The 15,867-nt window shown below is 41.3% G+C and overlaps 1 protein-coding gene across 1 annotated transcript in view; it reads left to right on the forward strand.

The window, feature by feature from the left end:
- RIT2 (Ras like without CAAX 2) overlaps positions 1-15,624 on the forward strand; it is a 195,072-nt gene extending 179,448 nt beyond the window's left edge. Inside the window, exon 5 of the mRNA XM_086770594.1 lies at positions 14,073-15,624. Coding sequence (XP_086626720.1) covers positions 14,073-14,300 — 228 coding nt within the window. The 3' untranslated portion in view covers positions 14,301-15,624. The remainder of the gene's footprint in view (positions 1-14,072) is intronic.
- The last annotated feature ends 243 nt before the right edge of the window (positions 15,625-15,867 follow it).

The raw sequence follows: 15,867 nt of genomic DNA on the forward strand, positions 1-15,867 counted from the left end.
TGCAGAAGCAGTGGTTCACCTGGCTGCTTGTACTCCAAGTTATGACCCACCGTTTTTCCCCTCTAAGAATTTCTGGAAAACCTTTAGAAGAGACAGAAGGACAGCCTGGTCTGCGGCATTCACGCTAACGCTACACATGCTGTCTTTTCACCTTTTCAGTGCTTTTTCCAGAGTCTGGCCAAACTGCAGGTTTGAACTAGCTAGCTGGCTGAAACATGGGAAATAAATAAATGTCAGACACCAGCTCTGATCTGCAGAGGAGCTGATGCTGAATGCCTCCCAGCACCAAAGGGACTCTTTAGAGCAGTGTTTTGTCAGCATCTACATCCAAGTTTTGCTATAAGGCCAGCGTTGTTTTTTTTTGTTTTTTGGTTGTTTTTTTTTCTCCAGGTATATTGGAGAGGCTCTATCAGATCCCAGCAGCAATTAGGGGGTGTGTGTGTGTGTAGATGCACATTCACACATGCTGCTAGGTAAACTGAGCTATAGCTTTATCAGTAGTGGACTGAAAACTCTGGATAACAATATAAGTTTAGCAGCTGTAATAATGATTTGGACTCCCAGGGTGTATTAATACTGCATCTTTTACACATCAAAAGAATATCTGCATTGGGTCAAGATTAGAGGATGGGGACGGACAGGGGACATCACGGTAGGGGTCTGTTACAGGCCGCCTGGCCAGGAGGATAGAGCGGACGAGGCGCTCTATAGGCAGATAGGAGCAGCCTCACGGTCACAGGCCCTGGTCCTCATGGGGGACTTCAACCACCCTGACGTCTGTTGGAGAGAAAACACAGCAGGGCACAGGCAGTCCAGGAGGTTCCTGGAATGCGTGGATGACAACTTCCTCCTGCAGGCGATAGAGGAGCCGACAAGGACGGGTGCCATGCTCAACCTTGTGCTCACCAACAGGGAGGGACTGGTTGGGGATGTGAAACTAAAGGACAGCCTTGGCTGCAGCGACCATGACACGGAGGAGTTCAAGATCCACGGGGCAGCAAGGAAACTACATGGCAAGCTCTCTGCCCTAGACTTCAGGAAGGCGGACTTCGGCCTCTTCAGGGACCTGATGGGCCAAGTGCCATGGGAGGCGGCCCTGGAGGGAAGAGGGGCCCAGGAAAGTTGGTCCATATTCAAGGAGCACCTCCTCCAAGCTCAGTAGAGATGCATCCCGATGAAAAACAAGTTGGGCAAAAAGGCCAGGAGGCCGGCGTGGATGAGCAAGGTGCTCCTGGACCAACTGAAAGTGAAAAAGGAAGCCTATAGAGGGTGGAAGTGGGGACAGGTAGCCTGGGAGGACTACAAAGAGGCTGTGCGAGTGGCCAGGGATAAGGTAAGGAAGGCCAAAGCCCTGGCAGAACTGAATCTGGCCAGGGATATAAAATGTAACAGGAAGAGCTTTTATAGATACGTAGGGGACAAAAGAAAGTCCAGGGTAAATGTAGGCCCCCTCCAGAAGGGAACTGGTGTCCTGGTTACCCAGGACATGGAGAAGGCTGAGGTTCTCAATGACTTTTTTGCCTCAGTCTTCACCGAAAAGAGTTCCTGTCCCACTGCCCAAGCTGTAGAAGGTGCAAGCAGGGACTGCGAGAATGAAGAACTGCCCATTGTACTCAAAGAGCAGGTTCAGGATCATCTAAGGAACCTGAAGGTGCACAAATCCATGGGACCTGATGAGATCCATCCGCGGGTCCTGAGGGAACTGGCGGATGAAGTTGCCAAGCCACTGGCTATTGTATTTGAGAAGTCGTGGCGGTCTGGTGAGGTCCCCGATGACTGGAAGAGAGGGAACATAACCCCAATTTTTAAAAAGGGGAATAAGGAAGACCCAGGTAACTACAGGCCGGTCAGCCTCACCTCTGTGCCTGGCAAGGTCATGGAGCAGATTCTCCTGGAAACCATGCTAAGGCACATGGAGAGCAAGGAGGTGGTTGGTGACAGCCAACATGGCTTCACCAAGAGCAGATCGTGCCTGACCAATTTGGTGGCCTTCTATGATGGGGTGACAGCATCTGTGGACAAGGGATGAGCAACTGACATCATCTACCTGGACTTGTGCAAAGCTTTTGACACTGTCCCGCACGACATCCTTCTCTCTAAACTAGAGAGACATGGGTTTGATGGACGGACCACTCGGTGGATAAGGAGTTGGCTGGATGGCTGCACTCAGAGAGTAGTGGTCAACGGCTCGATGTCCAGGTGGAGACCGGTCACGAGTGGCGTCCCTCAGGGGTCCGTGCTGGGCCCGGCCCTGTTCAACATCTTTGTCGGCGACATGGACAGTGTGATAGAGTGCACCCTCAGCAAGTTCGCCAACGACACCAAGTTGTATGGTGCCATCGACACGCTGGATGGGAGGGATGCCATCCAGAGGGACCTTGACAGGCTGGAGAGGTGGGCCCGTGCCAACCTCATGAAGTTCAACCAGGCCAAGTGCAAGGTCCTGCACCTGGGTCATGGCAATCCCAGGCACAAATACAGGCTGGGCGGGGAATGGATTGAGAGCAGCCCTGAGGAGAAGGACTTGAGAGTGCTGGTGGATGAGAAGCTCAACATGAGCAGGCAATGCGCCCTTGCGGCCCAGAAGGCCAACTGCATCCTGGGCTGCATCAAGAGGAGCGTGGCCAGCAGGTCGAGGGAGGTGATTCTCCCCCTCTACTCTGCCCTGGTGAGACCCCACCTGGAGTACTGTGTCCAGTTCTGGAGCCAGCAGCACAAGAAAGACATGGACCAGTTGGAGAAGGTCCAGAGGAGGGCCACAAAGATGATAAAAGGGCTGGAGCACCTCTCTTATGAGGCTGAGAGAGTTGGGGCTGTTCAGCCTGGAGAAGAGGAGGCTCCGGGGAGACCTGATTGCGGTCTTCCAGTACCTCAAGGGGGCCTACAAGAAAGATGGGGAGAGGCTGTTTAGTAGGGCCTGTTGCGATAGGACGAGAGGTAATGGTTTTAAAATAGAGGGGGGTCGATTTAGATTAGAAATTAGGAAAAAATTTTTTACAATGAGAGTTATAGAACACTGGAACAGGTTGCCCAGAAAGGTGGTGGAGGCCCCATCCCTGGAAACGTTCAAGGCCAGGCTGGATGAGGCTCTGAGCAACCTGACCTAGTCAGGGATGTCCCTGCTCCTTCCAGGGGGGTTGGACTAGATGACCTTTGAAGGTCCCTTCCAACCCTAACCATTCTATGATTCGATGTTTCTATGATTCTATAATTGGATGGATGCATCATGGATAGAGGAGGTTAAACAGGCGCTTCAAGCAAGGATTTTCCACCATTCTGTTTGTTAAGAGTCTGTTTTCTCATTCTTCCCCTGAGCGAGCATAATAAAGATATAATCTGCCTTCCTCCCCTTCACCATTCTTCCACCTTCACTCTTCTATTTCTCTCTTCTTGCCTTTTCACTTTGTGGCACTTCCATTTTGTGGCAATAAACATGAACTAGCATCCTAGCCAATCTATTTGGCTTCAGTAAAAAATTAAGATTCTAGAAAAAAAAACATACTGATGAATCCTTGAAGCATCATAATTCCTTAAATTTTTGTTAGTATAGTATCCAAGATATCTTGGGGATGTATGCAAGAAAATTTGGGGCTATGTTCGACAAAGTTAAGATTCTGCCAGCTGTTAGCTTTTACTTTGTTTACTTTAGGGTGCTTGGTCTTCTAGGTAGAAATCAAAGCCCACAGGCAGCAAATAGAGAAGAGTTCTCCAAAGAAACCGCCTGCCGAATGGGGAGCTTGCCAACAGGACAAGCAAACCACAGATGAAGGAACAAGTTACCACGGAAACTATCCTGGTGCATGTTCTTAGCCTGTAGCAAAAGTGAGGTAATTTGAGTGAGGTTAGCAGGCAATAAGAGAGCTTGTTATGTCTAATTAGCTAAATGCATTCTTACAGCTCTTCCTACCCACTGGCCATTTAAGATTTTTTAATTTTTGTCCCTCAGCACATTCATTTCTCATTGTTATCTCCTTCATATGCAGTTCTTCAAACTCAATATTTCATGATACATTGTTCATACTGGCGGATCTCATCACATGATGGAGCTAAGTGGATGCTCCGTATGCAGCTGTCATTCCCATTTTAAGGTTCCTGTGTCATGGGCCTCTCTCTTTCAATGTTCCTGTGATCAAGAAAAGACCCTTTGCTTGTCCATGAGCTCTCCTTTCAGCACATTAGAAAGGAGATGAAAATGGAGACTCCGATTAAAATCCCATGAATTTTTTTTCAGTCAATTCATATTCTGCAAAAGTGTAATATTTTGCCTGAACCAATATTGACATGGGGAAGATCAATGCCATTAGTTTAATAAAGATACTGTGCAAGTATTTACCTTAATGAGATTGTTTGACAAACCTTTCCAATAAACTTCAAAATTACTAAGCATTCAAAATTAATTACATACGGGAAAAAAAAATAGCTCACCACTCCCATTTTGCGATATAACATCTTCCTCTCCTTGCCTTAAGTAATTTCTTTGAAAAGTAACCTGAGGAATAGGTGGAAAAGTGAAACATTGTTCTGTAAATTGCGCGTAAAGCACTTCATGCATCTGCAACATTTGCTTACTTCAGCAAACAACTTCTGAAAAAAAAAATATATTCCATTGCAGTCCAAATCCCTATAAATCCGTTATAAATTCTTCCTCTCTCTTCCTTCTGTTGAATAGCCACTTCAGCAGGCAGGACAGAATCTCCAGATCCTAGCAGATAACAATTGCACAGAGACAGAGGGAGACGGGAGAGATTTGTTGCAATTTTCTTTTCCTGCCGGGAGCGTAGCATGGTGTTCTCTGTCTGCCTGTGAGCTGTGTCTCGGAGTATGTTTAAATGTGAAAAATATACACCAGAATAGATGTGCATTGCACTCCATGTAATGTGCAGCAATATGTGGTGTCAGGACACACACTATTTACTGCATTTGGAACATATTTTTGTGATTTTTTTTTTTGTAATCTTTTTATTCCAGTGTTGGAAACTCATATTCAGCTTAAGCATAAAGGGAGCTTAATTCTACTATTCTGTTCATATGTCTAAAAAATGACACATTTAACTGAACAGAAGCTTTGGATACTTTGACTAAAAAGATTATTTCAATTGTATGAATCATCAATATTTTTGTTTGGTTGTGTGGGGTATTTTTACTTCATTTACAGTTCTTCTTTGTGACTATATGTACAAACACACACAAATAAAGAAATAGTTGTTTCTGCCTCTTCTTTGTCTTCTATTTAGCTCTCCAGATTTCTTTCTGATTTCCTTCAAATTTCTTGAAGCACATTTCCCATTCTTCAGCAGACAACTGTGGCAAATAACACACTGAAAGCCTTATCTGCTCTGCCCTCCTCACAGACTCTTGCTCTGTTTTATTATCTTCTCATGTCAGTGGAGTGTTTTTAGGACAAAATATTGCTGTTAGAGGCTGTGTTACTCCTATCTTCAAAGTAATATAATGACAGAGATTTGCATAGGTTGCCAGGTATTAAGTGGATTTGCGTAGTACCCAGTCTGCTTGGTGACTGACTCTTAATGAAGAACAGAATTCAAGTGACTAGTGGATTTTTAATGTGTAACACATAAATGAAAATAGACTGCATCAATGTATAGACAGATAAAAAATATGGAAGCTGACTGTACTGGACTGATAGTTAGCTTCTGCTTACAAAGCTGTAGAAATCCCTTTCAGTGTTATAATAAGAGTTCAACACTATTAAATTTCTATTTGCTTTAAAAAAAAAAGTCTAAAAGGTACATCTGCATCTTCTTTTAGATGTAAATTTTTTAATAACCATCTGTTGTTAGTGGATTAGAATTGATTTTTTTTTTTTTTGTGGTTGACTACAAAAACTTGAAAAGATTTTTCTTTCTTTTCCACTTAAAACTGCAATTCCTAGATTTGTTCCCTATAAAAACTTGGTCTCCTTTGGATATTCCAAGCTGAACTGATATAGAAATGTCTGCTTTTTGCAACCATCTTATGGCCATCTATGTCTTCAGCTAAGCGTTGCAATCAAAGCACCTTTAAAGATGATGGACAATTTAGAAAATTGTCAGATCTCTGAAAAATGCTTTGAGCAATTGACCCGTACTTGTTCATCTTGAAGACTGATGCTAAGGATTTAACACTTCCACATTCTCTTCAAATTAGACCTGGAGCTATTGCTGACTGATGCAACATCATGTGGCTTTGAGTATCCAATTCAGTCAGATCCTGAGGCTATCTCTCTGGAAACATTTCCTGATATAAGGATGCTCTAACCCACTCATCAGTCTTGCTTCTGACAAGATAAAGCCAAAAGAATACAATCTGTAGTAGAGAACAACTTGAGAGTGTAACCTGCAGATAGCACACTGATTCCATAGTGATTCTTACATAAAGTGAGACGTTGATTAAGTTATTTAGCTTTACATCTGTGAACTAATGAAGTAACATTATTACAAGTTGGAAACAACAGACCTAGGAGTCTCATGTGTTTTGCAAGCTTCGCAAGTAGGCAGCTGCATGGAGGATGTTTCTCTTTACTCAAAACATTTGCCCAAAGTAGGAGTGAAGTTACCTGGAGGCGTAACTCCTGTGTTAAAAAGATATTGTGCATCCAAAGCTTGGGGAAAAAAATCCAAAAGGGAGAGAAACATAAGATAGAAATCAGTGCTGGGCAGTAATCTCCATCACAAAAGATGCGAAAAATCACCAAAAAATTATTCAAGAGTGAATTAGTATTGGGTCTAGAGCTTTTTCGTATGAAAAAGAGTGAGACGTATTTAATGAAAGAGCTAGTAATAGCTTAGAGCTTTCATGTAAGAGTGTAACAATGACCATGGCAGGTCAGAGAAGATGTCAGTCTAATATAACAGTGGTCAATAATAAAAAGCATAAGAACAAGGGTTTGGTGATGCTTCATTTCCTAGCCCCCAACAATTTGCAATTCCCTTGTATCAAACAAGAGTATGATTCTTCCTGGCTCAGAACAGAGTTTAAGCTGTGTTTCATGTCCTGCCTTGGTGACTAACCAAGTGAGAAGTGTATAATTTGGGACAGAATAATCTCTCTGGTTTTCTTTAGAAATTTAATTTTTCTCCAGGCTATTAAATAGTTTTCCTTTAAAAATTAGCAAATTAGTTTTACAATCCTACACTTTCTATCCTCCATAACCTAAATATAAGCCAAAAAGCTCATCGGAGAAGCCTTAGACAGTCATATTATTTTCTGCATTGCTAAAGCCACATTTTCCTTCCTGTCTAAAAGCAAAGGCTAAGTTATGAGGGGAAAGAAAAGAACATATAAGCCTCTGCAATGCGAGTGCCTTCAGAGGCTGGAACAACTGAGTATGTGAGATATGTAGTGCTGTGCCATGTACTATTTCCATACCATACAGTCTGTCAGGGTGTAAGTTCACACAGCAAGACCACATCTTGTCCTTGGCCCAGTCTGCTAATCCTGTCTACCTTCATGGCCGTCCATGCTAGATACCATTCTGGTCACCAATTATTCTTAAATGTGAAACCAGTAAAAATTATCCCAGAGTGGCAAGACAGGAAGAAAAACATGGAAAACTCTTATAAGACACCAGCTTTTGCCTAACTCTGGGGAGGGTGAAAGAGCAGTAAAACTGCAATACGCTCACAATAATGATTAATTGTATGGCAGTTTTTATCTCATCTGGCTTTGTAATCTAGGAAGCCAGCAAAGCTGAGCCTGCAGAATTGCCTGCCATGAAGTTGGAGTGAGGTTTGTTCAACTAATTACTTCTGAAGATTTCCAAATGGGTTTAAGAGTAATGGTGTTGACGTGAAATTCGCCTCTCACGTTTCTGCAGCGTGTTACTCATTTACTGCTCAGGCTTCTGAAAAGAGGTGTCTGCTTCCCTAGGGACGGAGGAAAAAAATGAGGTGCACATGTTTGGCTGAATGAAAAATGCTGGTTTGTGTCAGCAGAATCTAGTTGTGAATTCTGGTGGAATCTTGGCCAAATCAAATTGGTAACTGCAGTGCATACATTTGTGATTGGGATGGTATATAAAGGTTAAAATGTTTTTTTTTGCAGAAGGAAAAGTTTCAACATTATATTTTAAAGGAAGAATTCATTTTACAATTCATTTAAAATTCTGAAACAAATCAGAATGTTTGGGTTGAGTAAGATGGAAACTGGAGATTTTAACATCATGGATTTTTTGTTTACTTTTGCTTTTACTGTGCATTTGTTTAGAGCTAAAACATAGTCATATTGAATGATTGGCCACAAAAAGGAAACATTGGTTACTCATAAAGCCTAGTCTTCAACATTTCTTTCAGTCTGAATTGATTTCCACTTGATCTTGTTTTTCCCCGTCCTTTAAGGGATGCTATTTTTCAGTGGCAAGAATACGATAAGCAGTTTATAAATGTAAATATCTGAAGACAGAGAAAAAGGGTAAAAGGGTTTGAAACTTTTTTTTTAATATTCCATGACAAATATTATGTGAACAAATAACAACGTTGCTGCTTGTCTTAAAAAGACAGAAAGATTGATTTTTCTGTTTTATCTGGTTCTGCTCAGGTTTTCAACCCTAGCACTGCTATAATACACAAGTATTTGAGCTTTGACCCGAACAATAGCATTTCACACTTGGAAAGATCCTTATACCAGCCTGTAGAAACTCTCTGCCACCATGCCTGTTGATGCAACACTTGTCAAAGGGAAAAAAGAATAACTGTCAAAAATGACATAGGTATAATAGATCTGCTTCTGGGTTAGTGTTTTGGGTTTATGTTTCTCAAAATAGGAATTTAATGCTTACAGTGAAAGCTTTTGGCTCTAGAAAAGGCAAGTGGCAATGCAGGAACACTCAGCTCAGCCTTTGCTAGACCTAGTCCCATCTGTCAAAATACAGAACTTGTCCCTGTCCAGATCGCTGTGTAGGTCCCTGATGCTTGTCAGTGCTGGCTAGCCAGGGACCACATAATTTCTTCCTGGCACCTTAGACATAGAGTGATGAACTAAGCCTAGTCATTAATGAGAAATCTCACAGGTGCTGTGCAGGAATGCTTTTGGCATAAACTCAATGGTCAGTGCTAGGATTAATAAAATTATCATTCATGTCAGATAGGCAATACCCATTATTGTACTTTTTCTTGTCTGGGATGGCATTCATATTCTACAACCATGACTTTACTTTCCTCCTTTTCTCTTGGCAAATTTGTTTGTTGGAGACTGAGGAAATTGTCAATATCTTTGATTTCTCCAGGTTTTTTTTTTTTTTTTTCCTACAGCACAGTATAGGTTTGTGCCTGTATCAAAAGCTTATGATGTTTGTTCTGACATGCTGAGGAGTAGACTGTGATGGGAATGGACGTGAATGTTTTTGTGGATTCTTCTGGATTGCCTGCCTGTCTCTAAACTGGTATCCAGGTGCTAATACAAAACCTGGCATTTTGTTGCTTGTTTTCTGCAGTGGGACCTGTGGGGAAACAGAAAAAAAATCCACCAGAAATGAAGGAAAGGGACACAGATCTTTCCTAGACATCATTCAGAGTTCTCATGGCTTTTCCTACTCTTCTTATTTGCTGTGGTACAAAAAAAAAAAAAAAAAGATTACTCAAGATATTACCTCCCTCTCTATGTTCTTAAACAGTTATCTTTTGTTCACAGTTCACATAAGTTATTGCCTGTCAAAAATACAGAAATTGATAAAAAATCACTGGAATTCCTCCTATTAGCCTCAGTGGGATTTAGATGAGCACTGTGTTGGGCAACATGTGTCCACTTCTGTCTCTGATTAGACCTCATGCCTCCAGCAAAAAAAAAAAAAAAAACATTCACAGAACAAAACTTTTTGATCTATAATTATCACTCCCACTGCAAAATTAATGAGGTCTGCCTGGGTTGAAGTCTGTTACAAAAAAAAATTGGAAGAATCCTTGCAACACATAGCACTCCACCTGCAGTCTCCAGACCTCTTCATGGCAATCTGGAGGTCCTAATCATGGAGGGAAAGCTGCAAAAGCCATCTCAAGTAGACCATGCTGCTGCAGGGATGAGATGCATAAGTGGAAATCCATTGCTTTCCCACATGAAGGCCACCACTGGCTCACTCCTGGTGATGCTGTTAACTCTGCTAACACAATATCTGTCAATGAAATCTACTTTGGGATGCTTCTGTTGATGCCTTGACTAAAGGAGAGACAAATCTGAACACAAAATAGTCTGATCCTGATGGAGATTTGCCAGCTAATGACAGTCCAAGGGCAGAGGTAGATTATTGATCTATCTAGTTTCTTTCCACTTTCCTTCTCAGATTCAGATATTTTTATATTCTGCCCATGAGGGCAAATGATTGCCAGTGCCTCCCCACCCACCACCCAGCCCGGGTGGCTTTCTGCTCTCCTTTTGGTTGTGCAGGAGCTGACCTTATTGGGGAACTGGCTGTCTTAAAGATGGCAGCTCATCCATCATGGTTTTTGCAGGCTGTCAGCGTTGCATTTAATCTCACTTGTAATTTTCCAAGGGAGGTTTGCAAAAGCCACAAACAGAATCTTAATGCTATAAAATGTGTTTTGTAGCCAGTGAATACTTCCTGTCTGCATGAAGCTGTGCTGCATTTGAGCTGAACTACCCAGTGATGAAAGACTCCCAAATTCAGCCTACAGTCCCATGTGCTATCCACAGTCCTCATCGTAATCTTCCCTCTCAACTCACATGTGCCCAAATGGGTGCTCAGAACCATGCACTTTGCAAGGAAGATGTGAAAAGACTGTTTTCCTGAGGCTCACATATCATGCTCATGAGCCTTCATTGCCCGTTTTATGGACTTGTCCCTCTGCAGCATCTTGCTTTTTGGTTATACTTTGAGCTTCATGCCATGCTTCTGTAAGTTCTGATTCAAACCCTGCCCAGACAGTCACAGTTTTTGAAGTCTGGATCAAAGTCAGCAAGCTTCTGCCAGGTCCTAAATTTTTGTTTTTCATTACCTTCACTACACCAGTCTTCCTCCTTCATTCCCTTCTTAAGGTTTACCAACAAAGGAACGAGCTAAATTGGAATCAATACAACCAAAATTATACTCTAGGAAACAATGCCAGATTCAATCACAGAGGGTTACTGTAAAGATGAGATATAAAGCTCTACTTCCCAGATATATATTCAGTAGAGTGACCTCGCTTCCTAACCTGTCTGTCCGTGTCACGCTGACAGATCATATCTTCCGCTGATACAGAGCTGTGGAAGTTGCAATTTGTCAACAAGTCCCTGAGCTGTGCTGATCTGGGGTGGATTTCTATTATATAGTTTCTCTTCTGGCAATAAAATGGGAACAAGGTAAATCCCTGGAATTATGTGGGCGTCAGTGACCTCATCAAAGGCTTTATCCCTTGTTTCTCATTCCATAGGTGTCTAGCCTCTTGACTAAATTACAAACTGAAATAAAAATGTGTATTTTTCCTCTAGACCTCTCTCTATATTTACAGTTTCTTCAGCAAATAAATTAATTAAATTACTATAGCTATATGTTCATTGGTGCTGGCAGCAGTAGTGGTAATTACGACAGCATTAGATTTCTGAGAAGCCGGCTTTCAGCCTCAAAGCTGAAAAGCTTCATCTAAATGTCCTGAAATTGTTTGTGCCAGGTGTCCTCCTCATGTTGAATTAGTTCATAAAATTTCACCAAAGCAGTTAATCAGTTCCTGAGGGCAAGATTAAAGAAAAATACCATTCTTTGAAATGAATTGTTGTCGTTAATAACTTCAATGCTCTCTCTGTAATTTGGCAGGAAACTCTGGAGTCCAAAACCAAACTTTTGCTACTTTTTGTAGAACCCAGCCAAGTTTGGCCAAGTTACAAGCTTCCAGCCACATAAAGAGTGCGAGGATGTTTTTCCGCACAGTTTATTTCTCCTGAGAATTCTCCAGTTCTCACAGCTCTTAGCAGTCTTGTTTCTTTAAGGAGCACAACATGTCTTCCCTGCAGTTGGGAAAAAAAAAAAAAACATAGTTTTGACTACTGCTGTACTTGCATCCTAATTATATTTACAGCCTTACCATTGTTTAAAATAAGAATGTTTCAATTTATGTACATTTTTTTTCCTTTTAGGTAATGAATGTATAAAATTGTCACTGAAACGATAGCTCTGTGTAATCGTTTGCTCAGAACTGCAATGTCTTTAACAAAATAAAATTTAAAAAATTCTCCTAGAGCTCAAGCAAGGCATAGCAAGGAAAAAAAAATGATTATAAAGTCCAAAATAGACCAAAATAGTCTTCTATCCAGACAATCAATTTCTCAATGGTGCCCAATAGACATATTGAATCACGCGTTTTGCTTACACAGCTGCCCAGAGAAAAACAAGGACCATATTGCTACCCATCTCCTTTTGCTAAAGGTTGGCAATTATAGCAGTTGGAAAGCGGTAACCATCTTTCATTGTGTCAGCGGGTATTATTCAGGTTGGCATACAACCTCCCTGCTTACCTTTACAACATTCTTAATTAAATTAAGATTATACCCGTAACATAGAGAAATGATCCCACTAATGTTGCAAAGTTTTTGACTCAGTGCAAAGGTGATGGGGGGAAATCTGTGGTCTGTGTTATGCAGGTACACACTTGGAGCCGATTTACCTCCAGGCTGGAATGAACTGATTTTCTGTTTCATCCAAAATCCTGTTTCTCACTGTGTCCAGCTTTACAGATAGGTACAAGAAATGAATGGTGATGCTGTAGCTTTATCATAAAGGCCGTTTTCCTCGTAGTAGTTATAAGAGAGTTTGCTTGTATCCTGAAACATTGGGGTTTATTTCCCTAATAAACATAAATGGCATGAAGGTAGGGGAAAAAAAAAAAAAAACCACCAACAAAGTAAATATTGTGCAGAGAGTAGCAATTGAGACTTTTTATAGTCTATTATGTAGACTTTCACAAGATTGTCTCAAAGTACCTTTTTGCCTTTTTATCCAGATGGTTGGAAAGTTACTTGAATAAATTTTGATCTTTTAGTAAAAAATAAAAACAAAGGCTGAATTTTCTGACCAGGAGTTTGAATGTAGACAGTACATTTCATTTGTACAGTTAATTCATTCAGTTTTATCTTCAAATACTGAAAAGAAAAAATAGTCTACTGTCTGGAAAGTTAGTGTGACATTTACAGGCTCATAGGGTTTGCTCCTTGTTTTGCTGCAGACTTGCTTCATGTTACTGGATGAGCTTCCTAAGTGTAAGAAGTACCTTAAGTAGTAGGCAGTGGTACTCCTTATGGTAAACATTTAAACTCTATCTAAACCACACACTAATCAGCATTCTGAGCTCTCTTCCATTTAGCAGGCTGGCAAGTCAAATGCCAAGGGGTAACCAATACGGAAATTTTAGGAATAACATCCCTGTTTCAAAATTCAGGCAAATTGAAAAAGAGCTGCTTTGTTTCCCTTTAGATTCATGATGATTCCTTCCTGTACAGTTCTTCAAAATACAAAGACACATTTCCTCCATATTCTCTGAGTAAGTACACAGAGGCATTTAGTAAACATGAGCTGAAAAACAAATAGATTTTGGATCTTCATACAGCTCAAGCATGAGCTAAGTGATAGGATTACAGGTCTGCCAAGACCAAAACACTTAAAGCCATGCTTAGAAATTAACGTGACTTAAAAATCTTAAGGTACGAAAACTGATTTGATTAAGGAGTCAAGTTGCTTCCAGGACTAGGTGAACGGGAGTTTTCTAGGACCTTAATTCTATGTAAGTCTTCTAGGCCATCTTCTTGGTATATTTATTCCAGTCTGTGGAATAAATATACCAGCACTGTACAGGATTACTGCACTAAAGAGAGGAAATACATGGAAAAATTGATGCATCAGAGTTAGGAAAATAATATGCCTGAGCACACGAATATTGTCAGTACGCTCTGTTTGAACATCTCATGGATTCAGACTGATCCTTTCACTCTTGAATCTTCTCTGTGGGGTACTGTTAGAATATTTTCCTCTAAAATTAAAGGTCAGTGATTTCCAATATCCAAAAAGTCATATTACATATACTGTAAGGTACTCGTCTTGATTCATACTCTGTGCATTAGGTGATATTTATGGACTTTTCTTTTCCTCATAGGTCTCAACTGAAGAAGGAATGAGCTTAGCCAGAGAATACTCCTGCTCCTTTTTTGAGACTTCGGCTGCATTCCGCTTCTACATTGATGACGTCTTTCATGGACTAGTAAGGGAAATCCGAAGGAAAGAGTCCTCACTGTCCATGGTAGAGAAGAAGACAAAGAGGAAGGACAGTCTGTGGCGGAAACTGAAAGGGTCCCTGAAGAAAAAAAAGGAAAATACAACCTGATGGTAATTCCCATGAGCCACCCATCAGGAGCTGACCACAGTAACCTGCAACAGTTCAAAAAAGCAGCATTGACACAGCATCTTCCAGACTAGGTCCTGGGGTTCTTTCCGTTCAGCCCTCATGCAGAAGTAGCTCCTTGAAGGCCCAATTCATAGTTGTCCTGTGGCTCCTTTGTATTATAGATAAAGGCACTTAGCATACCTTCTCATCCCTTCTCTGCAAATCTGAGTGGAGAAAATATTGTGTTTTCTTTTTTTTTCCTTATAATCGCTGGCTGGTCTTCAGATGCTAGGAGTTAAGCCAGCATCCAAGGCAGAACCAGCTTCCACCAGCTTAGGACAAGGGATGCACTTTTTGCCTCTTCTGTACATGCATGGATCATTTCACCATCCCAGGAATGAATAACATTGATTTTAATGAACATTTTGACTATTTAAGGACTTCAGGATTTGACCTTCAGTTTTGCATTCACATGTAGATTTAGGGTTATACTGTGCTCAGCCCACAAGTGCACATGTCTGTGTGCAAATGTGTGTGTGTAAACCCAGCCCAAAGGGAATGCTGGGGGCTCCTGATTTGGACCCTGTAAAGCCCCATCCTCATTGTGTCCTTTCCATTTAGCAGAAATCGTTGACAAGCATAGCATAAGCTGTGCAGCAGCAAACTGGAGGCTGCAGGGCTACAGCTCTGTCTCCTGTACTCATTACTCACCAGGCCTAGCTAGAAGAAGCGTGGTGTCCTACAGACACGCAGTGCATTAGCATCATAGAATGGTTTGGGTTGGAAGGGACCTCTGAAGGTCATCTAGTCCAATCCCTCTTAAAGGACAAGGGACATCTTCAACCAGATCAGGTTGCCCAGAGCCTCATCCAACCTGACCATGAATGTATCCAGAGTGGGGCACCTTTCTGGGCAACCTGTTCCAGTGTTTAACCATTGGCCACACTCCTGCATCCCATCTAGCAGCGCACAAAGGCACTATCTGTCTGATGCTTCCCAAAGCCCTCCCTAAAGCAGTGCAGCTCTGTTCCAGCATGTAATCACATCTGTGATGTAACATTCGTCCCTCGACTTACTTGAGAATTGCATTGGGTCAGTCCCCATCTTTCACAGTCCTTGACCATCCAAGTGAATTGTTTGATGGATCAGTTGGACAGGTCTTTTAAATATTCCTTTCCAAAGTTGGCATGAAGTAGATTATAGTCTCAAAGACTTTTTTTTCCCCCCAGACTTCTTTTATTATTGACATTATTTATGAATTTTACAAATAAAACATACATGTATTTTGTCAGAAAATAAATATTGTGATTTCTGTGAAACCAGACTAGTAGTTAACATCATTTGTGTCTGTCCTGGAGTGATAATTGATATCATTAGAAAAATAGGTATGGTCGTTAGTAAATGAACATTTTTTCCCTTTTTTCTTTGACTATTTTGCAGGGTTTAAACTAATTATATTTTGGATAATGTGAGGGGCAGATTATTTGTTTTGCTCTGTTAAATTTGAAGATGTTACAGTTTCATGAGGAATTTCAGTTCATTAAAATCTGATCATTTTTTCTCCACT

The sequence above is a fragment of the Chlamydotis macqueenii genome, chromosome Z (genome assembly GCF_036417535.1).
Source record: "Chlamydotis macqueenii isolate bChlMac1 chromosome Z, bChlMac1.mat, whole genome shotgun sequence".
Classification (NCBI taxonomy): Eukaryota; Metazoa; Chordata; class Aves; order Otidiformes; family Otididae; genus Chlamydotis; species Chlamydotis macqueenii.